We start from the raw sequence: 24,543 nt of genomic DNA, 5'->3' as shown, positions 1-24,543 counted from the left end.
AAGCAGGCTCCATGCACCGGGAGCCCGACGTGGGATTCAATCCCAGGTCTCCAGGATCGCGCCCTGGGCCAAAGGCAGGCGCCAAACTGCTGTGCCACCCAGGGATCCCTATCCTTTGGCTTTTAATCGGGTTTGGCCAGTGGTGAGCTCCTGGGGACATACGGGAGTAGGAAGAGTGAGGTCAGGAGAGTCCTTTGTCGGCTCCCTCCACACAGGGCACCTCAGGCTGACTCCGTTCTTCAACAGAAGGTCACAGCTTCTCCCTCAAGGTGGTTCTCTACATACAACCCCTTTGGAGCAGTGAAACTACTCCCTTGGCAGCCAGGCTTAGGCAGGTTAAGAGCTCTCCCACTGTAACTAGCCTGGGAACGCACTATCCCTTGTGATTCCCCAATACCTTGCTGACACCGCAATGGTCCCTTTATTCAGCCTCCCTCAAGTTATCCAATTTGAGCATGCCATCTGTTTCCTTCTGGGACTAACTGGCCACCCTAATTAAAATCCCCCTACTTTACAGAAGGACATAGAAATTCAAAGAGGACCAAGGAGATCACTCAGAAACACATGGAAAAGCAACAGAGGCCACCCAGAGGTGTGTTCTGCAGGCAATGGGTACAGACGGATGCTTGTTGAATGAATGAATGAATGAATGAATGAATGAATGGCTTGGTGGGCACCAGGAAGGACTCATTTCCCCTACTTCCTTGAAGGCTATGGGTGCTAAAACAAGATGTCAGCAGCTGAACTACTTCAGTCAGACAACTGATACCCAGCTCCCCAGCCCAGCCCAGAGTTGGCTTCAGGAAGTCTTGCGTTGGAAGGATTAACACACAGCCTGGGACACCAAGGAAGCAGCCCCCCACCTCAGCGAGACTCAAGAGTTATTTTTGAAAAGCAAGCAAGGCCTGCGGGCGGCCCTGGCAGAGCGCAGAGCTAGAAGAGAGAGCCAGAAGCAGAGAGAACAGACAGATACAGCAGAGCCCACGCCCCGTCCTGTGACGTCAGCCCCACGCACTGTGACATAACACGGTGGCGGCGGGGAGGGGGTGTCTTGCATTCCCTTGGGAATTTTTTATTAGTTGTGGCAAGACATGCATCCCAGATATTTTACCCTTGGGAATGTTTGAGCCACTCCCACCCAAGCTAAATGACACTGGGGAATGAATTCCAACAGGAACAGGGAGTCAGATCACCAGCCAAAAATATTTGTGTCCAAATGTTGTGTGATATTTTGCTCAAGTCTGGAAAAATCCTAAAACTGTAGGGAGGGTCACTGCTATGAGGCAGAGTCAGGGGCCAAGGATTAGGAAAGAGTCAGCATCCCTCACCACACACAAAATAGTGGGAAGGCAGGGAGGGCTGTGGGGCAGGGGAGGAAAGGAGAGGGGAACAGGTGTCGGGGCTGGAGTCAGAGATGAGAGCTGAGCTGTGGTGGTGGTGGGGGTGGCAGGGGAGGGCGGACAGCGAGCAGCCAAACAGTACCTAATGAACCCTGCAGTTGGCAGGAGAGGTGTCTGCAACTGGGGGAGGGTGGTGGGAGGTCAGAGGCAGCCATCAGGCCCCCAAAATAACTCCTGTTTCTGCTGCGAGGCTCTGGAACTAATCAAGGTGGGGATAATCCGAAAATCCATCAGACAGAGGTTGCTGAGAGGGCTTGTGTCTCCAAGCAGGGATTGGAGGGGAAGGAAACCAACAAAAGATGTGGTTTGCAGCGAGGAGCTGTTGTCCTAGACGATGCTGCCGGTGCTGACAGGAAAGCAAGGTCTTCCTAGGGTTCCCATCTGTTGAGCGCCTACTGCGTGCCCGGTGCTGCAGCATATGGCTAAGAATGTGAGTTCCGAAGTCAGCCTGCCTGGGTTTCAATCCCTCCTCTACCTCATGCTGGCTGTGCAATCTCGGGCCAGTCACTTTTTCCCCCACTCGAGCCTGTTTCCTTACCTGGAAAACGGGGCTAAAACTCATACCTGCCCCCACAGGATAGGTGAGAATAAGAACTCAGTGCATGAAAATTTTTTAAAGATATTATTTATTCATGAGAGACACACAGAGAGAGGCAGAGGGAGAAGCAGGCTCCATGAGGGAGCCTGACGTGGGACTCGATCCCAGAACCCTGAGCTGAAGGCAGAGCTCAACCGCTGAGCCATCCAGGCATCCCAATGCATGAGAACTTTTAATAGGAATCTTCCCAGCAACCCTGAGGAGGGGTGAGGTGGTAGGCTTCCATCTCCTTATCTTACAAGGGGGTAAACTGAGGCTCAAAGAGCCCAAAGCTACTTGGTGAATAAGTAGAAGTGTCAGGAGCCTGGTTCAAGTCAGTCTAAGGCAGAAGCATGTGCATTCAGAAGGTCCAGCTGCCCTGGCCCTGCCTCAGCTGGGCCGGATGGAGGGCAGTCATCCCAGGCAGGGCTCAGCCCCTCACCCACTGCCTCCCTCCAGGCCCCACGCAGGGAGGCACAGCCAGCGTGGACATTGGAGACAGCCTCCAGATGAGACATGTCAGGTCTACTGGGGAGAACATTGCCTTTGACTCATTATATGATCTTGGCTGTATCTTTTCTCCTCTCTGGGCCTCTGACTCCTCAGTTGCAGACAAGGGGGTGCTAACAGGTGATCATAGTCCTAGAGAGTCTAGATTCTCCCTCGTTGTTCTCTCCCAGTGCCTGGTGCAAGAGGCAGTGAGGAAGGGAGTAAGAAAGAGACCTGGGCAGGGGTGCCTGGATGGCTCAGTTGATTAAGTGTCTAACTCTTGATTTCAGCTCAAGTCATGACCTCAGTTGTGAGGCCAAGCCGCTCATTGGACTCCCCGACAGCCCACAGTCGGCTTGAGATTCTCTCTCTCCTCTGCCCCTCTCCCCACTTGCACTCTCTCTTATAAATAAAGAAAATCTTTTTTTTTTTTTTTTAAGATTTTCTTTATTTAGGGATGCCTGGGTGGCTCAGTGGTTGAGCGTCTGCCTTTGACTCAGGGCGTGATCCTGGAATCAGGGGATTGAGTCCCACATCAGGCTCCCATGGAGTCTGCTTATTCCTCTATCCCTATGTCTCTGCTTCTCTCTCTCTCTCTCTTTCTCTCTGTCTCTCTCTCTCATGAATAAATAAAATCTTAAAAAAAAAAGATTTTCTTTATTTGCCAGACACACACACACACACACACACACACACACACACACACACACAGAACATAAGCAAGAGGAGGGGCAGAGGGAGAGGGAGAAGCAAGCTCCCCACTAAGCAGAAAACCCGACACGGGCTTGAACCCAGACCCTAGGATCATGATCCCAGCTTAAGGCAGACACTCAACCAACTGAGCCACCCAGGTGCCCCAAGAAAATCTTTTTTTAAAAAAAGAGAGCTGCCACGGGGCAATCCTTCCTTCATTTTCCCTTTCCTCCCTCTAGGGAATGGATCTGGGCAGAGGGAATAGCAAATGCAAACGTCAGGAAATAAGGGCAAGCATGGCATGTCTGGAGGGCTGCAAGCAGGATAATCTAGGAGCCCCGTTAATTCATTCACTTGATTATTCAGCCAGTGTTTATTCCTGTGAGCCAGACATTGTTCTAGGCCCTGGGGGACACGCCAGTGAACAACAAGGATGAACCCACCATCTTTAGGGAACTTGCATTCCAACAGGGGGAAATGAAAAACCCGAATAAACACCTCATCAGGATAATTTCCAGATGGGACCAGTGCTCTAGGCACAATAGTGAACATTTGTAAAGCACCTAATAGGGGCCAAGCATTGTTAGCAGGTGTTAAATAAATGTCATCTTTGTCACAATCCTATGAGGTCAGGGAGATTATCACCACCCCCATTTTACAGCTGTGGAAACCGGCACTTAACCTGCCCAACGCTGCACAGCTAGGAGGCAGTGGGACTGAGATTCAAACCCAAGCCATCTGGCTCCACTGTGCTGGCTCATGAGGACAGCATGAAATAGGGCAATCCATTCAGGGAAGAACACTCTAGAGAGGTAAAATTTGAGCTGAAACACGATAAGACACCAGCCATGGGAAGTGCAGGAGGCAGAAGGTTCCAGATGGAGGGAGCAATGAGTGCAAAGGCCCTGAGGCAACTAGGTTGCTTAACAGTGGAAGAAGAGCAAAGAGGCCAGTTTCAGATGGAGCAGAAGGACAGAACAGGTCAGAGGGATGTGGGGCGGACACGTGGAGGTAGGGAGGAGACGCAGGAGGTCCTCCCAGGATCTTCCCAGCTGGGACGCCGAGAAGCATGTTCTAAAGCGGTTCTGACAGGTGTGGCCCCTCCTCTTCTCCCTTCAGACTAGTTTGGTCCAAGCAGAACTGTGTTTTTCTCTCTGGGTCTGTCGCTGGGAAAGGGCTCCAGCTGGGCTGCCTGCCTGCTGTTAATCTGCTGCTGTACCTCCCCTAGGCAGTTGCCTCCATGACTGGTGGAGACCAGGGACTCCTCTCATTCCTCACCCCCATTCCTAAATCCATAACTTCCTTGGCCTTGGGCTCCCACACACCCACAAATAAGGTCCTCCTGTCCTCCGGCACAGGCTGGACTGCCTTGCCCCTGCCCTCAGGGATCACCAGACCTGAGTCTAGGCCAAGCCAAGTGAAAGAGTGGTCCATTCCTCAGCCTGCTCTCTTCCTATAAGCCAGAGTTAGAATCCAAATTCCATCTCATGTGATCTTGGGCAAGAGGCTTCACCTCTGTAAGCTCTAGTGTCCTCATCCAAAAAAAATGGGAATAATGCCTCATCACCAAAACTGTCTCCAAAGATAAACCCTAACAATCCCTTCCCCTGGCTGAAAGGGCATGCTGACCTCTAGTCAAGAGATGGAGCTGAATGAACCACATGCAAAAGAATGAAGTTAGACTCCTACCTCCCTTCATAGACAAAAATTAACTCAATGGATCAAAGACCTAAATGAAAGAGCTAAAACTACAAAACAAGTAGAAGAAAACATAAGGGTAAATATTTATGACCTTAGAGCAGCCCGGGTGGCTCAGAGGTTTAGCGCCGCCTTCAGCCCGGGGCGTGATCCTGGAGACCCGGGATCCAGTCCAGCGTCGGGCTCCCTGCAAGGAGCCTGCTTCTCCCTCTGCCTGTGTCTCTGCCTCTCTCTGTGTGTGTCTCCATGAATAAATAAGTAAAATCTTTAAAAAATTTTTCAAGTAAAAAAAATATTTATGACCTTAGAGTTGGCAACAGATTCTTAGACTTGACACCAAAAGCACAAGGAACAAAAGAAAAATAGATAAATAGGATGAAAAGTAAAAATCTGTCCATCGGGATCCCTGGGTGGCGCAGCGGTTTAGCGCCTGCCTTTGGCCCAGGGCGCGATCCTGGAGACCCGGGATCGAATCCCACATCGGGCTCCCAGTGCATGGAGCCTGCTTCTCCCTCTGCCTGTGTCTTTGCCTCTCTCTCTCTCTCTCTCTCTGTATGACTATCATAAATAAATAAAAATTAAAAAAAAAATCTGTCCATCAAAGAACATTATCAAGAAAGTCAAAAGGGGCACCTGACTGGCTTAGTTGGCACGGAATGTGACTCTCAATCTCAGGGTCGTGAGTTCAAGCCCCATATTAGACATGAAGCTTACTTAAAGAAATAAAATTTTTAAAAAATTATTCATGAGAGACACAGAGAGATGGAGGCAGAGACATAGGCAGAGGGAGAAGCAAGCTCCCCCACAGGTAGCCAGATGTGGGAATCAATCCCCAGACCCGGGATCATGCCCTGAGCCAAAAGCAGACGCTCAACCGCTGAGCCACCCAGCATCCTAAAATAGATTTTTAAAAAAGAAAAAGTGAAGGACACCTCAAAATCAAAACCATAATGAGATACTACCTCACATCTTCTAGGATTTTTTTTTTAAGATTTTATTTATTTATTTGACAGAGAGAGATCACAAGCAGGGGGAGCAGCAGGGAGAGGAGGAGGGAGAAGCAGGCAGGCTTCCCACTGTGCAGGGAGCTGGATGTAATGCAGGGCTCAATCCCAGGACCCTGGAATCATGACCTGAGCTGGAGACAGACACTTAACTGACTGAGCCATGCAGACACCCTAGAATGGCTTTAATAAAAAGAATACCCAAAAGAATATAAAACAAAAAACTCAAACGGATACTTATTTAGATGTTCATAGCACCATGATTTGTGATATGGTAGGAACAACCCAAATGTCTATCAACTGGTGAATGAATAAACAAATTACGCTCTATCCATACAATGGAATATTATTTAGCCATAAAAAGGAAGAAGTACCCATGCATACAACTTGGATGAACCTTAAAAACATGATGCTAAGTGAAAGAAGCCGGACACAAAAGGTCTCATTTATAGGATTCCTTTTGTATGACATATCCAGAATAGGTAAATCCATAGGGAGAGAAAACAGGTTGCCAGAGACTGGGGAGAGGGAGATGGGGAGTAGTGATGGCATAATAGGTATGTAGGGTTCTCATGAGGTGATTAAAAAGTTGAAATTAAGGAGAGAGGTTGGTTGCAAAACATTGTGAATGCACTAAATCCCACTAAATTGTACAGAAGAACGAGGAGGAGGAGCAAGAGCAGGAAGAGAGGAGGAGGTGAAGGAAAGAGGAGGAGGAGGAGGTGGAGGGAGAGAGAAAGAAGCGATGTTTCCCCCAACCCTTGAATCAGGCGGGTCTTAGGGCTGGTTTTCACCAACAGGACGCAGCAGAAGTAACAATCTGAGACTTTGAGCCCAGCCCTTAAAAAGCCTGGCAAAGTCTGCTTGTCAGAAGCCACCTGCTACTCTGGGAGAAGTGCGAGCCCCATGGAGAGGCTGCCTGGAGGTGAGCTGAGGCCCCTCGCCCCCAGCCAGCAGCCCCAGCTGAACTCCCAGCCTCTGCCAGCCATGCGGGTAAGGCCATTTGGGAGCCCTCTGCCATCCCGGCGCCCCCAGCTGACACCACATGAAGCAGAACTGCCCTGTCACCCCCACAGAATCATAAAAAAAATAAGTTGTTTTAAGCCACCAAGTTTGGGGGAGTGATTCATTACACAGCAATCCATAACCAATTCTACATCTAAAAACTTCACGAAGCCACCCGTTGCTGTCCACACCCACCTCCAGCACCCTAGGCCAAGTCTCTCTTCTCCTTCCAGGCAGCCACCTCCTCACCGGCTCTCCTCCTTCAGTGCAGCCTCTTGAGGATCACCCTCCTCCAAAGTCAGAGGGAAACTTTTAGCCCCCAAGCACATTCTCTCAGCTTTCCAGATAGCAGCCAAGCCCATTAGCGTGGGCAGCAAGGCCCTGCATGACCCGACCCCATCTCTCCCTAGAGCTCTGGTGTCCCTTACCCACACCTCCAGCACCCCCCCGCGACTCACATTTCCTCTAACCCAGCACTACCACAAGCTGTCCATCTATCTAGAACACTCTTTCCTACTCCCTTTCTCTTGTCCTGGCTCTTTTTGGCCTTTGGGCCTCAGCTCAGACATCACCTCCTCCAGGAAGCCTTCCCTGACTTCCCAGACTAAGTTAAGTACCTCCTCTAGGTACCTCGTCTTACCCTCATCTCAGTAGCTGCCTCTGAATTACTGTTGACATTTTAGCAACCTGTCTTTCACCGCACCATGAGCAATTCCAGGGCAGGAACAAAGTCTTCATGTTCTCAGAGCCTAGCACAGGTCTGGCATATACCAAGTACCCATGGAAACCCTAGGGAATTCGGTAGTGCGGGCTGGGGACCACCTCACATGTCATACGGGACTGTCAAGGCTGGGAGAGTGGAGCCCCCCCATGTGCCCAACACTCAACAAAACGACCTGTCTGACTTGTCTGTCTCCCCAGTAAAGAGACAGTGACTGGCCATGGCTACTTGTATGCGTTATGCGGGCTGGCATCTCGGGTTTCAGAGCGTGGCTCTGCTACCTCCTGGCTATGTGACCCTGAAGAAGTGACTTTGCCTCTCTGAGCACACTCCCCTTATCTGTAAAATAGAACATGATAGTGGCTTCTCATAGAGAAATACCTATAGAGATGACATCGGTAAAAATGCCTAGCACAGTAAGTGGCACATGGCAGGCTCCCTGATATGTTAACTGGTCTCTTCTTGCCGCGCTGTGAGCTACAGGACCTAGGCCTAGCACTGTGCCTGGCACCTGGCGGGCGTTCAGCCAATGCCTTAGGAATGAATAGGAATCTGGTGATAAAACAATAATAATCATAACAGCATGCAAGTATTAACTCGTCCGATCTTTGCTACCGCTAAAGGAGGCGGGCACTTATGATGTGCATTTTACAGGTAATGAGACGGAGGCCCAAGAGCATGTAGGCATTAGGTACTGGAGGCTAGATTTGGACCTAGACAATCTGAGTCCTTTCACCCTTTAACCACCACACAGACTGCCTCTTAACACCCAAGTCCTGCTTCTCCTGTCAGCTTGGCTTCTAACCTGCTTTGTGGTCTCAAGCTTGTGAATGTCTCCCCGAGCCTCAGTTTCCCCACCTGCCGAGAAAGAATTGTAGGAGCCAGTGTTGAAGGACACTTCCTATTGGTCTAGGAACCCAGGCCCTAGCCATCATCTGGTCAGTGCTGGGGACCTGGCTGACCAGCCAGCCCCATCCAGGGCAACATTTTCCATGGGCTGGACCGTCACAGGAGGTCACTGCGTACTGACAGCTGCACAATGTCCCCATGTTGGGAGGAGTCTGGCCTCCACTTATTCCTGCCCCCCTCCCCAGGGCCCCTGAGGGAAGCTGAGGCGGCCACCCCCAGATGTCTATTCCTGTCCCTGGCCTAGCGCCGTGCTGGGGAAGCAACAGCTATTTTGAGGCCCTTCTCCCTCCAAGCATAAGCGGTGGGAAGGCGCTGGGAACATCCCGAACCAGGAGACCGCCCGTCGCAGCCTCGCCCTGGATCTGGGCCACACCAGCCCCACGGCTCTGCCGATGTGATCGGTTCTGATCACAGCCACCACAGCGGGTTAACCCAGGAGAAACGATTCCCAAGGACTTTTGCTAGAAGCTGGAGCACAGGGCGGCTGGGCCTTGCCCTCCGGGGAGAGGACCAGAGCGGCCGCAGCTGGACACACCAGCTGGGAGGAGAAACTGCTCTGAGCTTGAAATCAGGGAAGACAACATTCGGGCAATAATGTAAAAATACCTAACGTTCCTTGAGCGCTTATGAGAAAGGCCCTGTTCTAAGCACTTGATGTGGAGGTAAGTCATTTACTTCTCCCAGAGAGGAAAACCTCTCTGAGGTTCAGAGAGAGTAAGTAACTTGCCCAAGGTCACGCAGATGGTGAGTGGCTGAGTCAGGACTTGAACATAGGCAAGCTGGCCCCAGAGTCCAGGCTTTTAACCCTCTGAACCTTGCTTTTCCTCCTTCTGAAACTTGCAAGCCCAAGAGGCTAATATAAATTAGGGGAATGCGCACTGGCTTGAGAGCCACCCCCTCTTGTCATTTCCCAGTCATGTGGCTGGCCAGCCATGCAGTGAGGTCAGCCTCCTCACCTGTAAAATGAGGATATTACCCACCCCCAGGGTTGAGGTAAGGGTTAGCAATAACATGCTTTGGAGCCTGGGGCTCAGAAAGTCCTCTAAATTATGAAACTAACATGTGCACATGGTAAAAAAAAAAAAAGGGGGGGGGAACCCAGTAAAAAGGGAGTTGCCCTCCTACTCCACACCTTTAATTCTTCATTTTCTTCTTTTGTGTCACTTTTTTGGAAATTCTCCATGCACATAAAGAGAAGTTATTTATTTTTTTTTTTTTTAATAAAGAGAAGTTATATTCGCACAGTGATATGATGTAGAATATGGACTGCCAGGGCACCTGGGTGGCTCGGATGGTTGAGCGTCTGCCTTCGGCTCAGGTCATGGTCCTGGGGTCCTGGGATGCAGCCCCACATCATGCTGCCTGCCCTGCCTCTGCTTCTCCCTCTCCCTCTGCCTGCAGCTCCCGCAGCTTGTGCTCTCTCTCACTTTCTGTCAAATAAATAAATAAAACCTTTACAAGAAAAAAAAACGATAATGGACTGTGTGGCACTGCTGTTTACTATCTCTGTGAAGTTCAGGCAAGTTACTTGTTCTCTGTGGTCCTCTGCTTCCTCACCTATAAATGAGTTAATAAAATTAAATACCTAATTTTTTTTTAATTTTTATATATTTATGATAGTCACAGAGAGAGAGAGAGAGGCAGAGACACAGGCAGAGGGAGAAGCAGGCTCCATGCACTGGGAGCCCGATGTGGGACTCGATCCCGGGGCTCCAGGATCGCGCCCTGGGCCAAAGGCAGGCGCCAAACCGCTGCGCCACCCAGGGATCCCCAAATACCTAATTTTTAAAAGATTTTATTTATTGATTTATTCACAAGAGAGACAGAGAGAGAGGCAGAGACATAGGAGGAGGGAGAAGCAGGCTCCCTGCGGGGAGACCGATGTGGGACTCGATCCCAGAATCCTGGGATCACATCCTGAACCGAAGGCAGATGCTTGACCACTGAGCCACCCAGGCATCCCTAAATACCTAATTTAAGGGGTAGTTGTGAGGATTAAATGAGTCAATCTATGTCAAGTGTTTAGAACATTCTCTGGCACATGGTCGTCCTATAAATATACACATACGGTGGATCCTTTCAGATAGACATTGAGATAGCCTTTTGCTATCACACACAATACTGCAAGACGCATCCTCATTCACCTGTCATTTGGCACAAGCACAAGAATCTCTGTGGGATAAATCCCTGGCAGAGAAATTGCTGGGTCAAACTGTAGTGCCCTTGTAATTTCAATTAATTTTTGGATGAGTGAACCCTCTCAGCAGGCAGGGAAGAGGGAAAGAGGTCCACAAGGCAGTGAGGATGAGTGAGGAGTGAGATGCAGTGTCCTATCTCTGAGGTCCAGAGACCTGAAGGAACCTGTTTGTTTGTCCCAGGAACCTGAAGGACACAGCAGCTCCCTAAGCCCCTGGCCAGGCAGATGGAAGGTTGAATTTTATCCAGATTGTTCCCATAAAGGTTTTACAGGGAATTGGTTGATTGGATTAGAGGAGCAAGAGCCCTTAATGAGCAGCAGCTGCTTAACAAAACGTTGATGCAGATACAATGTTCCTGTACCATCATCCACCATGACAGCATCCGAGCCCTGGTAGGGAACCCTGGGATGCCAAAGTCACCTCAGAATGGCACCCCAATCAGGTCCATCTCCTCTCAATATCCCTCTAGGTCCCAGACATCCCAGAAGAGGTCGAGAGCAAGAGGGTAAGAGCACAGGTGTGAGGGGAACAAAAGGTTCTGAAATTTTTTGTCTGCTGAAATTACCATGTGACCTTGGGCAAGCCATTTGCTCCCTATCTCTGAGAAGAATGGGACCCACCTTCCCAGGGGTTGTCCTGAAGGTTAAATGAAGCCAGTGCTTATACAGTGCCTGGCACACAGTGAGAGCCTAATACAAGGAAGCCCTGAAGATACAGATGAATAAAGGCAGCTACTCTGGACCCCACCGCAGAAAGGCCCAGGAACAAGGTACACAGCCGTAGCTTCCCATTTCCATCTTCCCATCCCCATCCAGGGCCCAATTTAGCAGTTGCCCAACTGCATCCTACGGAATGTTCCAGATGTTCCCGTCTGTGAAATGGGATGTGTGACTTATGTTTCCAGTAAGTCTAAAAAACCCTGTCAAAGCTAATATTCCATTTTGTGTCTGATCCAAAAGAGCAAATGGCAACTCTCAAATGAGAAGAAAGGAAGGCACTGGAAGGAAGTTTCCCAAGCACCCCCACCTTCCCTTATTTATCTGATCTGGGATCTACCCTGCAGAGAAGTCCCAGGAGTAACAACAGCCAGTACCCCCGCCAACCCAGGAAGAACCCGAATCGGGTCGGTAAGTGCACGGTTTCCGGCTCAGATGCCGGGTGGCCTGAGTTGTGCGCCGTGAGCGGGGCCTCCGCGGCCTGGCTCCCTGCAAGGCGGGGACGGTCCTGGCCCGGCGTCGGGGAGGATTCCGGGAGAGACGGCCCTGCACGCGCGCCCCGCCGCCCCGCCGCCGCCCTCCACGCCTCCACGGGCGGACTCCCCCGCGGCCTCCCGCGCCGCGCCGCGGGGACCCGAGTGATTGCAAACAGCCGCCGGCCTCATTAGGAGACGTGTAATTAGCGGCTGGCGGAGCCGGCACCGGCTAATTACCGCGGGGAGCGGGCTGCGCCGCCCGCGCCGCCGCCCCGGCCGCCGGGCCCCCGCCGCTGTCTGCGCCCCCGGGAGCGGACCGGGTCCCGAGGAGGGGAAGCGCAGGCCCGCCCCGGGTGCTTGCTCCGGGGGCTACGCCGGGGTGGGGGGGCGTGCTGTGCACTCCCCGCGCCACCACCCGTTTCGCCCACGCGATCTCGTTGAGCTCCTATTCCCGGGTGAGCGAGGCACCCCCGTCAGTCCGCTGCACAGATGAGGAAATGAGCGCCAGGGACGTGAATTAACCTCCCCGCAGCAAGTGGCTGGAAAATAGAGGACAGGCAAAACCGTGCGCAGGCCCGCAGCCGCGTAAGCCAGGGTAAGGACTCGAGTCTCATGGCCTTGGGTCCGAATTCGAATCCAGTTCCTTACCGGATGGGACTTTGGTGTGAGCCCCAAACGCATCAATAAAATGGGCGCGGTGTTGGGACTAAGTGAGTTGAGAGCGAGGAAGTGTCGGAATTATTTTAGGGATGCGAGGCGGCGGAAGGGGTGCTCTGAGGGTCTCTGCTCTGCGCACAACGGGCCTCTAACGCCCCCTGCTGGCAGAAGGGGGTAGCTGGCGAGACCGTGTTTTGGTAAACCGGCTGGGGATGAGGAGAAAAATAGCCTGGACAACTGTGCACTCGGCCTCCTCCCTTACCCTCTTCCCCTCTCTTCCTCAACATCCCTTCTTTAAGGTGGCAAAGGGTTGGGCAGCTCGGGTGGCTCAGCGGTTTAGCGCCGCCTTCAGCCCAGGAGACTCAGGATCGAGCCCCACGTCGGGCTCCCTGCATGGAGCCTGCTTCTCCCTCTGCCTGTCTCTGCCTCTCTGTCTCTCTCTCATAAATAAATAAAATCTAAAAAAAAAAAAAAAAAAAAAGTGGCAAAGAGTTGAGAGGTGGTAAAATTGGGGATTCATTCCAGATTATGCAAATACCTAGCCTCCCTTCATGGACCTCACCAGGCCAGTCAATTCCACAATTCTACAAATAGGGATGGGTATCAAGATCAAGTTACAAAGCTGTGCACCAGAATGCTGGGTATAATTTTAAAATCTAGAACTAACTTGAATGTCTATCATGGGAATATTGACCAATTTAGCAGTGTTATATCCTAACAGTGAACAAAAGGAGCCACACACACAGAAACATATTGTTGGGTTTTTAAATAAAGTTCAAGAACAAGCAAAGCTAATCTTATGATAGAAATCAGAACAGAGCTACTTCTGGGAAGGTTTTGACTGGGAAGATGGCAAGGAACCTTCTTGGGTGTGGAAATGCTCCCTCTTAACCTGGGTGGTAGTTAATACTTAAATAATTTAAGTAATTTAATACTTAAGTATTAAATAATTTAAGTACTTAATAAGTACTTAATAATAAGTACTTAAATAATTTAAGTAATTTAATACTTAAATAAGAGTCTACACATGTATGTAAAAATGCATTGAGCCTTACACTTAATATAAACTTTATGCATGGTGCACCTCAATAATTCGGTTGCAAAAAAAGATATTCAAGCAAAAATAAGTGCAATAAACAGTTTGATCCTATTCTTAATAATAAAAAGAAAATATATTACCATACGGCAGCAGTTCTAAGTTTTTTGTTTCAGGACACCTTTACATTCTTAAATTATTGAGCATCTCAAGAAGCTTTTGTTTTTATAGGATATATTGATACTTATGTATATTAAAACTGAGAAATGCGAGGATTCCAAGTAAATATAACAAAATAAAACTGAGAAGTGTTTAAAACACAATACAAAATCCCATTAGCCATCAGAGTGATAATGTCAGCACATGTCACATAGTTTCTGGAAAACTTTACTGTCCATTCTGAGAAAGTGAAAAAGGCAAAGATCTTAGTATTATTATGAAATTAATTTGACCTTAGGGACACTTGGAAAGAGTCTAAGAAGATCCAGTGGTCCCTGGACCTCACTTTGAGACCCGCTGGCACAGCGGGAAAGAAAAGGAAGAAAATACCTTCATTACATGATAAATTATTCTCTCTCGGTGCTGAGATTACCATTTATTTTTATTTCCTTCTTTGTACTTTTTTTTTTTTCTTAAGTTAAATATAACGACCACGGACTGTTTCTGCAAACAAAACCCGGGGCAATACACTCGTCTCCGTAAGATTGTTGAAAGACCCAAACAATGGCAATACAGTTGGCTGGACAAAAAATTAAACCGAGCTCTAACCAGGGTCCGATTTCCTGTGTCCGTCCCAGGTGTAGAAGCGCAGGGTCTTGCCCTCAAAAGTTCTGCCGTCTAAGCTGCGGGAGCGAACATAAGCGCATACACAACTTTACCGCACGGGAATAGAAAGCAAACTCAGGCAGGGAACAGAAACCCCCATCGCAGCCACGCGCCACGGGTCCGCGCTCCTCCGCAGCCAAACAGCTCCGCGTGGCTGTCAGCGGGGGGCAGGCGCTCCACAGAAGCGGGGGGAGGTGGGGCTAAAGGAAACTGACGCTGGGTTCCGCCAACCCCGTAGCCCCGCCCTCTCACCCTGCTTCCCTCTCTGAGTGGTTGCGAGACTGCGGAAGGTAATTTCCCATTGGCCACCAGCAAAACGGCCGACTTCCGGCTTGTGCGCTGGGCCGCGGGGCGCGGAGGCCGCCATGGTGCGGTTCAAGCACAGGTAAGTGGCTGCTGCCCGGCGTTCGCTGCGGCGTCGAGTCCTCGCGGTCTCGCCCCGCCCTCACTTCCCTGCCGCCCGCCGCAGGTACCTGCTCTGCGAAGTGGTGTCCGATGACCCCCGCTGCCGCCTGAGTCTGGAGGACCGAGCGCTGGGCGGCCTCATACGGGACACGATCGCCCGCGTGCACGGGACTTTCGGCGCGGCCTCCTGCTCCATTGGCTTCGCGGGTGCGAGGGTGCGGGGGAATTGGGCGGTCGGCGGGATTACAAGGGAACGGGCCCTGAAGGGGGAGAGAGAAGGGGTCCGAGCGACCGCAGGAGCTTCCAGGTCCGATACAGCCCCCCTTTATGGTATCGTCCTTTTTTTTTAAAAAGATTTTCTTATTTATTCATGAGAGACACACACACAGAGGCAGAGACCAAGGCAGAGGGAGAAGCAGGCTCCATGCAGGGAGCCCGACGCGGGACTCCAGGATCATGCCCCAGGCTAAAGGCAGGCGCTGAACCGCTGAGCCACCCAGGGATCCCCGACTTCTAGATTGATTTATTCATGAGAGACACAGGCAGAGGGAGAGGCAGGCTCTTCGCAGGAGCCGGATGCAGGACTCGATCCCGGACCCTGGGACCACGACCGGAGTCGAAGGCAGCCTCCAACAGCTGAGCCACCCAGGCGTCCCAGCCACACTAATACTGAAATAATTCCCTTTTACCCTCTGCTTAAAATTGAGTACTGGAGAATTGCATACACATAGGTACAATTCACTTAAATCGGGTCATTCTCCACTGCTTCAGGAACCCAGAGAGTCCAGTTAGAAGAGAATCTTGTGTTTCAGACACGGATTTCCTCTGCCAGCTCCAACCCCACTTTTCAGCTAATCGGTGAATTAGAAGAGCATTTAAAATTACAAATTCATTCACCAGTTTTGAGTGGTGTGCAAAGTCCTGGGTGTATGGTCTATCCCTTTCCTGTAAATGAAGGTCTGTCCCTAAGACTTTTTTCCTTCAGGAATTTAAAATATTTTATTTATTCATGACAGAGAGAGAGAGAGAGGCAGGCAGAGAGAGCAGTAGACTCCCTGTGGGGAGCTGATGTGGGACTCATCCCAATCCCAGGACTCCAGCATCACGCCCTGGGTCGAAGGCAGGCGCTAAACCGCTGAGCCACCCAGGGATCCCCCCTTCAGGAATTTTTTACTCACTGCCTGGCCCATAGTAGACTTTCATGTTACCCTAAGATTAAGTGAATCCAAAGTTTCCCAAGTGATTTTCCCCTTCTGCCGTAGTGCGATACCTCAATGCCTATACTGGAATAGTGCTACTTCGGTGTCGGAAGGAATTCTACCAACTTGTGTGCTCAGCCCTTCCTTTCATCACATACTTGGAAAACAAAGGACACCGTTACCCGTGTTTCCTCAACACCTTACACGTGGGAGGTAGGAGTGCATGTGGTACGGCTAATTTTCAATAGTAGCAGGCTTAGGGTTGTCTTGACGGGTGGGTGGGTCTTCTTGCTATCCTGCCAAGAACAGGAGGCTTTCACCTAGCTCCCAAAGTCTCTGAGGCAGGCCACCTTTCACAGGCTGTTGACCACAGAGCTCTTTCATGTGCCAGGTACAATTAGAACGTGTCAGAAGTTCCTGATTCGTTATAACAGGAGACAGCTGTTAATCTTACTGCAGAACTGCACTGATGAAGGTAAGCAACATCCCCCCAGTGCCCAATGAATGGTATATGGCCTAAGTAAGAGAGCACTCCCAAAGACCTCTCTCATCCCTGCTGCCTCCCTTTTCCAGGAGAACGGGAAGCTATCCAGAAGTCTGTCACCAAAAGCTGTTTACTAGAGGAGAGGTCAGATGAGGAAGAGCTTTCAGACAGTGGCGGTGAGGAGGCTGCTGAGGCAATGGAGTGACCCTCCCTGCAGGCTGTGCTGGGCCCGAGATTCAGAGCCTGCTTGTTGGCACAGGACATTCTGGGAGGCAGCAGCATCTGCTAGTTTGCCAAACTGGAAGACTGCTGACCAGAGGCCAAGGTATCTGCTCAAAATGGAGGACTTACTCACTTCAATTGAAGTTACCTTTACTTAGTGCTGCCTGGCTAAATGGTTCTGCAGGTGGTGAACCCCCCAGTAGTTATACAGTCTCTGTAACTACCTGGCTGAGGGTAGGTTTAATAAATGTACTTGACTTCTGCAGCATTTAGTATACTTAAGTTCAAGCTTGGCTAGGTCTCCTTCCCGCTCTATCCCTGGCCTCAGTGGGAAGACTGGCTCCCTATGATACTAGATGCCTGGCCTACCACCTGAGGCCCTAGGATGAACCCTAAGCAACCCAAGTTATTTAGAGTAAAAGTATTAGTGAGACACAGCCACTGAACTGGCACAAATTTATAGCTGGTCTCAGTACTGACCCACAGGGCCTTAAAAATAACCAGATTCCTTACTAGTACTTAATCAGATAATAACAAACATGATTCTTGCACTACTTTTTAGGGAAAGGCGGGAGGGGCTGGGCCTAGCAACAAAATCTGGCCTTGCCAGACATTACAAAGCCAAGCAGCAAAGCAGCAGCTGCCAGCTTCCAGTCATTTTCTGCAGTTGGACCCTCCCCTATTGTCTTATGCCTGTAGAGCCACGTGAAGACAAGTGACACTGCCACACTCACAGAGGTTAGGAGGGTTTGGGTCCACTACCTGCTGATGACCTTTCTAGGGTCTGTCTTCTTGTATAACGAAACAGATGTTAATGTCCCTTATGCATTTAACAGATTTATAATATTTGCTCTAACATGTACCCTCATTTTCAGGGCTGCACCACCCTCATGCACCCAGGGCAGTTCTTGTCCCAGGATTTCCGAGCCTTTTCCTTTTAAGAATGACAGGTTAAATGAAGTTAAGCCCAACTCAGGAACCTTTTAGGCCTGACACTGGGAAAGATACTGCCCCATAACAGCAGAGTGCTCAAGCTCATGGTAACTGTTACTTTATTTAAGAAGCATGTCTAGCTAAGCTGTAATGAACTTTAAAAAACCAGAAAGCTCACAGTGCTTGTGCAGGTGATTTATTGCAACTATTTGCCTTCACACTCTATTATACCTGAAGGTCACTTTATTAAAGCAGCAAGATAATTCACATCACTCAAATTCAGCTCAAACCAAGGCACAGACTGCTCTAGACAACAAGGAGGCAGTGGGTAATACCACTGCTTTCAAACCTGCCCTGCTGTCTCTAGGTGTGTCAGACTCCTCTGCTCCTACAACTCAGGCTACTGTCACTTAAAACAAGCTTCACCTAAAAGTGGGCAGGTTTCAGGGCTTCTTTAATGATTATAGCTTTCCTTGCCAAACAAGTCACACTCAAGAAGTAAAACCCTTGAGCACGTATGTAAGCAGTCCAGGTCTGGCACCACAGCCTGGCCATTTTTCAAAGAAAAACTGCAATTCAGGCTGGGTGTCCTAAATCCATTTTATTCCCCATCCTCTGTTTCTTTAACAAGAGGAAAACTAAACAGGAAAGGCTCAACTATTTTTAAAAGACGCTGAGCAGTGTGTTGAAACCATGATGCCTTGACATGTCGGTAGAGCAGTACTAGAACACTCTGGGGTTTGGGCTGCTCCAAGGGTTGTTGAAGGGACTCAAACTTACGCGAGTTGAGAAAAACTAATTCTACATGGGTCAAAAAGACTAACCCTGGTACCAAACTAAAACTCTTGGCAGGAAGAGAGCTCTTGTGTCAATACTTTATTTTGGTGTAAAGACGGGAAGCTGGAAAATACACTGTATTTAAAATTTTGGTTCCCCCTCACGCTGTGGAAACCCCCTCCCCCCAGAGCTAATCTGTTCAAACTCAAATACTTAAAAATTACAGCAGCAAAACAAAAGCACAGAAAAAAGAAAACCAGATGGAGAAGGTAGCCAGTAGTGTCACTTGGTGTGGACGACTGAAGTGCTGAACAGGAGCTTTTGTTTCTGTTTTTTCCTTTTCTTTCCTCCTTTCTCTTCTGAATGGAAACAGAGAAAGTTTAGCTTTAAATGCCATCCCCTTGCCCCCAGCCAGTTTTCATTCCTGAGAGTCCCAGGGTGGCAGCTAGGTTCTGGGGTGAAGACAGCCTGGATCCAAATACCAGTCCTTGCATGCTCCAGGTATTGGTACGTCCCCAGACCCATTTCCTCGTCTGTTCAACCCATGATAGTTCTACCTATTTAATACGGTGGTTGGGAGAATAAAATGAGCACAATGCTAGGCACAGAGAGGGCATACCTTAAATGCTGGTGTTCTTCTCTAACTCAATACCCACAGAATGGTCTGGGCTTCCAGCCGGACTTTTTCATCTATTAGCCACCCTACCAAACTTGGCCATTCTAAAATCTACTCTCCGCTACTATGTATTAGGGAAAAAAGTAAAGAGTTCCTCAGAATTTCACCCCCAGGCCTCAAGAATTCATGTGGGGTGGCCAAAAGGTCCTGACATTCCAGATGGACTATTAGCTGACACTAGCATATGAACCTACAGGCTCAGGAAAAACAGTGCCTGACTCATTAGTGGGATCTGCCAATGGATGCACTTGGGAATGACAACCCTGGACCAAGCACTCAGATTCTTTGCCTTTACCAGAGAGGGGATCTGAAGTAGCTGGTGTGTCCAGTTTCATGAAGGCTGCTTCAATAGCTTGGCTGAAGGAATTTTGGAAACTGGGCACAGGAACACGGTCTGAGTTATCACTCTCCCCATCGCTGTCCACAGGAGCAGGAGGAACTAAGCTGTTTTCATCTATAAAATAACCAGTGTCATAATTTTAGAGATGACCCTATAGAAACTTTTAATTTCTGAAAGAGACCGAATTCCTTCTCCACCGAAGGGCCATTCTCACCTTTTTTTGAAGTAGTCTTGGGCCACACATCTGCTTTTGCTTTTCCAACCCTCAGCATCTGTCGGGAGTGGGAGAGGACAGAAAAGGATTTAAGTAAGCAGTCTAATTTATTTTCTAGACTTGTGTCTTAACACTAACTGGCTAGGGAGGACAAAGAACTATCGCCTCTGGAAAAAAGGGATTTTCCAGGTACTTCTTTCCTTAACACCCTATTCCAGTCATGTTCGCTATATCCTGACCAGTAGAACTAGCAGTCAAACTCCCAAGGTGGAGGATCAAAGCCGTTGTTTCTCAGCAAACAGGTAAAGAATAGTGCATAGACAGCACAAGAGGTTCTTACTCAGACTCTCAAGTTGGGAGTCCTGATTTTGTGTCATTCCCTTCTGGTAAGTTTTCCCGCTCTGGAAAAATACCAAGAGATAAACTCCGTAAGATTCAAATAGGAAAGTCCTAAAGTATGTGTTCTAAAGTGAGGTAAGGTAAGAATGGAGTTGGGCTGGCAGAGGTTGGTTTCATTGAATAACTTTTCTTCATCATGTACCACTTTGATGATCTTTTCCCTTGGTCCCTGGGAGTTAGGGCCAAGTAATATGGCATCTGAATCGTTTTACTCCTAAAAGGTCAATAAAATATGTATCACCTGTGTTTTATTCTTGCCAGTTGTTTAAATGTTTAACCTGAACCCACTCATGAAAAAAACAGACCAATCCAATCCAAACTATAGGACACTATTATGGTACAACTGGCATGGATGCCATAGGAAGAAAACAAAACCAAAAAAAAAAAAAAAAAAAAGAGGTTAGAGAAACTATTATGGATCAAAGGAGACTAAAGACAAGGGAATGAGCAATCTGATGGGACCTGACTGAAAATAATACTGGACCCTTAAGACAAATGGAGAAACAGAAATACATATATTAGGTATTCAATTAGCTGAATTTCTTTGATGTGGTCATTAACAACTGTTCTTACACAGAAGAATGTCATGGGGGGACACTTATATTGTACTTGGTGGTCAACTGTCATTCATGAGGTCTGTAGCTTTTTTTTTTTTTTTTTAAGATTCATTTATTCATAGACACAGAGAAAGAGAGGCAGAGGGAACCCTGGGTGGCGCAGCGGTTTAGCGCCTGCCTTTGGCCCAGGGCGTGACCCTGGAGACCCGGGATCGAATCCCACATCGGGCTCCCGGTGCATGGAGCCTGCTTCTCCCTCTGCCTATGTCTCTGCCTCTCTCTCTCTCTCTCTGTGTGACTATCATAAATAAAAATTAAAAAAAAAAAAAAAAAAAAGAGAGGCAGAGACACAGACAGAGGGAGAAGCAGGCTCCATGCAGGGAGCCCCATGTGGGACTCGATCCTGGGTCTCCAGGATCACACCCCAGGTTGCAGGCGGCGCCAAACTGCTGCACCACCCGGGCTGCCCCAAAACCTAGTTTTAAAACACTTAAGCATTTGACATAACTCCTGGGAGCCACTTGCATAATCACCTCTAAAGCCTACCAGTTAATATTTGGGATTGTTCTCAATTATTTCTTCCTCCTTGACTTCAGAATTCTCCTTATCAAAGTCCTCCTTACCGAAAAAATGAGTGGGAAATATCAGAAAGGGAGACAGAACATGAGAGACTCCTTACTCTGGGAAACAAACAGGGTGGTGGAAAGGGTGGGGGGTGGGGGTGACTGGGTGACGGGCACTGGGGGGGAGCACTTGATGGGATGAGCACTGGGTGTTATGCTATACGCTGGCAAATCGATAAATAAATAAATAAATAAATAAATAAATAAATAAATAAATAAATAAATAAAGATAGATAGATAGATAGATAGATAGATAAATAAAGTCCTCCTTACCGAAGTCCAATTTCTGCTTATTTCTCAGCATCTGCTGACATTTGTTGTGAGAAACATCCATTATCACCTGCTCTAAAGAACTGTTAAGCTAATGATTCCAAACTAGCCCCAAAAAATTAATACTCATCTATAATGGGGGTCCTTGGCAAGCTGTCCATCCATCCTCCTTAGTAATCTCAGCGCAGAAAGGCTGAGTTGTTTTTTTTTTTTTTTTTTTTTTTTTTTAAGAGATTTATTTATTCATGAGACACAGAGGCAGGCTTCATGCAAGGAGCCTGATATGGGACTCAATCCCAGGACTCCAGGATCACGCCCTGGGCTGAAGACAGGCACTCAACCGCTGAGCCACCCAGACATCCCAGGTTTGTTGTTTTAAAGATTAATAAAGTGATCTAACACCCGTTTGCCTCGTGGCATGAAAGCAAGATGGATCATCAGCAGCTCTACTGGAGCCATCTGAGGAAATCTGGCCAGGGTTCTCATTCTTGCTGTTCTGCTCAGACCTATATAGTCTGATCCAGAAACAGGGCCTCAGTATGTGCCACCAGTGTTTCCATCAGTATGTGAAGGATAACAGACTTCAGTAAGTTGGACTAAGTGAACTTCCTCAAGGGTCATCCAAGAGACCTACCTTAATGCTAACTCAATGTGCATAAAATAAAAATATCTCAATTATTGAAAAAAAATTTGACATCAAGGGTCACTAGCCTAGCATTCCTCTAACCTGCTGCTCAAGAAAGCTGGTTTAGCTGATTCTAGGACAACCAATACCATGCTTCCCTTCCCAAAGTGAAGAGGAATGATTTATTATATGTAACAGATACAGACTATTTGAATCCAAGGTCCTAGAACTAGGGACCAGCTGAAATTGAATGATGTCTCCCCAGCCCCTAGAGCAGTGCTCAGTACTTAAGTATATAATGATTTGTTAATTAAAGCTCTGATTCTCCTTCAGCTACTCCTGGCCTCTTTCCTTGGTAGTAACTCTACAATAACAGACTAAATCCATGAAATTTCCTCTTAAAAAAGCTTTCCATGATTAGCACCATCTATGCAACATTAGCCTGTCTCTCCTCCAATGGAAAGATTTTCGGAAAGAACAAGCAACAGAGTTCATGTTATATACCCTCAGGCTGTTTTACAAACAAAAGATTTACCTGAGCAAAGGAAGGGAAGGGAGAGTCTTCTTCCAGACTCCCAACGCAGAATGAAGGACTGCCCTGACTGGCAGTGGGTGACAGAGGGGTCAGCATAAAGTCTGAAAGGAAACCAGAGACCTGATTATGTAAGTCAAGCTCCAAAGAGCTAGTCTACTCTTAACAAGAGAGAAAAGATGACCCCTGAATCAGGTCTGGATAATTACCAGTCCCACCTCAAAAAGTAAATTTGATCCACTATCAACTCTGCCAAGGTTTTTGTTCTAAAACCTTATTTGAGAAAATTTGAGAGAGAGAGAGAGAGTGTGAGTGTGTGTGTGTGTGTGTATGTGTATAAGCAGAGGGCGAGGGAAATGGAGGCTTGATACCAGGACCCCGGGTTCATGACTTGAGCCAAAGGCAGACCCTTCTGGTCCACCCAGGACCCAGGCGCCCTAACTCTGCCATGTTCTTTCAAAGTCAAGAACATGGCCTACTCTTCGCATTAGTGACCTACGGAGAGAAAACTTTCATAGTCACAGCAACACTAGAAAACAGGGCAGAATCCCCTGCCACACTAAGAAAACCCTTTCCGTAGCAGCCGACTTTCCAGGCCTGGGTACTGGACTACCATGGACTGGTTTTATGTGAATGAAAAAGTCCCAAGAAAAAAAAAGGTCGTCAGCTTTTATGTTCTGGCTGGATGTCAAAGACCTGGAAATATTCAGTTAGAATCCAAGACACACAAACCAAATCAATACAACGACACAAGCCTTTCCCTGGTGCTCCCTAGGTAATAGTCTTCTCCATCCTTTGTGCCCCAGAACGGAGTATTTCCCACCGGTCTACCCACTGTCCTGATCACTGCTGGGAGGGAAGGCCTAGTCACTGCCCACTGTCAGCAGGGTTGTTCAGTACTTCCATTCCTAGCACCATCCAGCTTCTCCTCCCTAAATACATGGAAGCCCATTCCTTACAAAAGCTAGTATGTGAAAGCACATACACACAATTCTGCTCAGGGAGGATGCAGCTGGTGTTCTGCCACATTCCTCCCTGTAGCTCTCTCCTGAAACTTTTCAAGAGCACGATGGCCATGCACACAGCCCTCAAGATACAGGTTCCGGTCACAGCCCCTCCCATCACTAAACCCCTATCTTAGCCTCAGGCTCCTAATCTGCAAAGTGGCAGGCATATGATCACAAAAGGGTTTCCAAGAGTTTTAAATATTCTGCTCTTGGACATTTTATTAAAATGGCTGGCAGAGAAATAAATTTTAATTATCAAATACTATCTGCCAGGAGGATGAAGATCAGAAAAGGCAGCTCTCTGAAATAATAATTAACACTTGAATGTTTAATCTCATAACACATTAATACATTCTCTCCATATATAAAAAAATGTCTAAAGCCTCTTTGAACAACCTGAATCCTGATCTCACTTCCTAGAGTAAAACACCAGTTTGGAAAAAATCATATCAGTATTTTCCTATACGTTTAGATATTATAAACCCATAACGAAATGCTATTTTTGCATTTTTCTTTTGAAAACCACAAATGTGGTAATGCATGGAACTCAATCTCAGGATCATGAGTTCAAACCCCATATCAGGCGTGGAGTACATTTAAAAAATAAATAAAACCACAAATGGTATCATCTTTTGTCTCGTTCTACCACCTTATCTTAAAGGTCCACCTATTAGTTCCTGAAGACGGCTATTACCCTCTTCAACAAGTGTAAAGTATTTCACAGTATAAATAACTATTTAGTTCAGCCATTGCCTTACCACCAGATTTCATAGGCTCCTCCCACCCCACCTCCCGCTATTATAAACAATGCTACGATAAGGAAACATGTACAAAGATGCTTATGCATACAAAGGGATTATATCACAGGCACAAACT

At 48.2% G+C, this 24,543-nt stretch overlaps 2 protein-coding genes across 5 annotated transcripts in view; one reads left to right on the top strand and one right to left on the bottom strand.

Annotated features, from left to right (window-relative positions):
• The first annotated feature begins 14,647 nt into the window (after positions 1-14,647).
• POP5 (POP5 homolog, ribonuclease P/MRP subunit) lies at positions 14,648-16,982 on the top strand. 2 transcript variants are annotated; one of them, XM_038575324.1, is made up of 5 exons: positions 14,648-14,789; positions 14,874-15,016; positions 16,072-16,221; positions 16,400-16,483; positions 16,582-16,982. In XM_038575324.1, the coding sequence occupies exons 1-5, from the start codon at positions 14,770-14,772 to the stop codon at positions 16,695-16,697; spliced, it is 513 nt and encodes a 170-aa protein (XP_038431252.1). In that variant the 5' UTR covers positions 14,648-14,769; the 3' UTR covers positions 16,698-16,982. The 2 variants fall into 2 exon arrangements, with proteins under 2 accessions (XP_038431252.1, XP_038431251.1); XM_038575323.1 differs by having other exon boundaries at positions 14,874-15,139.
• Positions 16,983-17,827: 845 nt separating this feature from the next.
• The window catches only part of RNF10 (ring finger protein 10), a 35,424-nt gene continuing 28,708 nt past the window's right edge, over positions 17,828-24,543 (bottom strand). Inside the window, exons 14-18 of one of the 3 annotated variants that reach the window (XR_005379267.1) lie at positions 22,664-22,764; positions 19,995-20,055; positions 19,655-19,712; positions 19,396-19,554; positions 17,828-18,783 (exon numbers count right to left, since the gene is read on the bottom strand). Coding sequence is in view for 2 of the 3 variants with exons in the window: in XM_038575305.1 (XP_038431233.1) it covers positions 18,707-18,783; positions 19,396-19,554; positions 19,655-19,712; positions 22,664-22,764 (395 nt within the window). In the remaining variant the exon portion in view is untranslated. The remainder of the gene's footprint in view (positions 18,784-19,395; positions 19,555-19,654; positions 19,713-19,994; positions 20,056-22,663; positions 22,765-24,543) is intronic. The other 2 variants (XM_038575306.1, XM_038575305.1) reach the window with 2 other exon arrangements.

This window comes from Canis lupus, chromosome 26, assembly GCF_011100685.1.
Source record: "Canis lupus familiaris isolate Mischka breed German Shepherd chromosome 26, alternate assembly UU_Cfam_GSD_1.0, whole genome shotgun sequence".
In the NCBI taxonomy this organism is placed as follows: domain Eukaryota; kingdom Metazoa; phylum Chordata; class Mammalia; order Carnivora; family Canidae; genus Canis; species Canis lupus.
The sequence above is the reverse complement of the archived record's forward strand: the minus strand, read 5'-3'. Positions and strand labels throughout refer to the sequence as shown.

Bases quoted from the DNA above. Each gene is read 5' to 3' on its own strand.
- POP5 (XM_038575323.1), top strand. From the start codon at position 14,770: ATGGTGCGGTTCAAGCACAG. The intron at 16,222-16,399 runs GTAGGAGTGCAT...TTCATGTGCCAG, and splicing joins CAACACCTTACACGTGGGAG to GTACAATTAGAACGTGTCAG. The intron at 16,484-16,581 runs GTAAGCAACATC...TCCCTTTTCCAG, and splicing joins GCAGAACTGCACTGATGAAG to GAGAACGGGAAGCTATCCAG.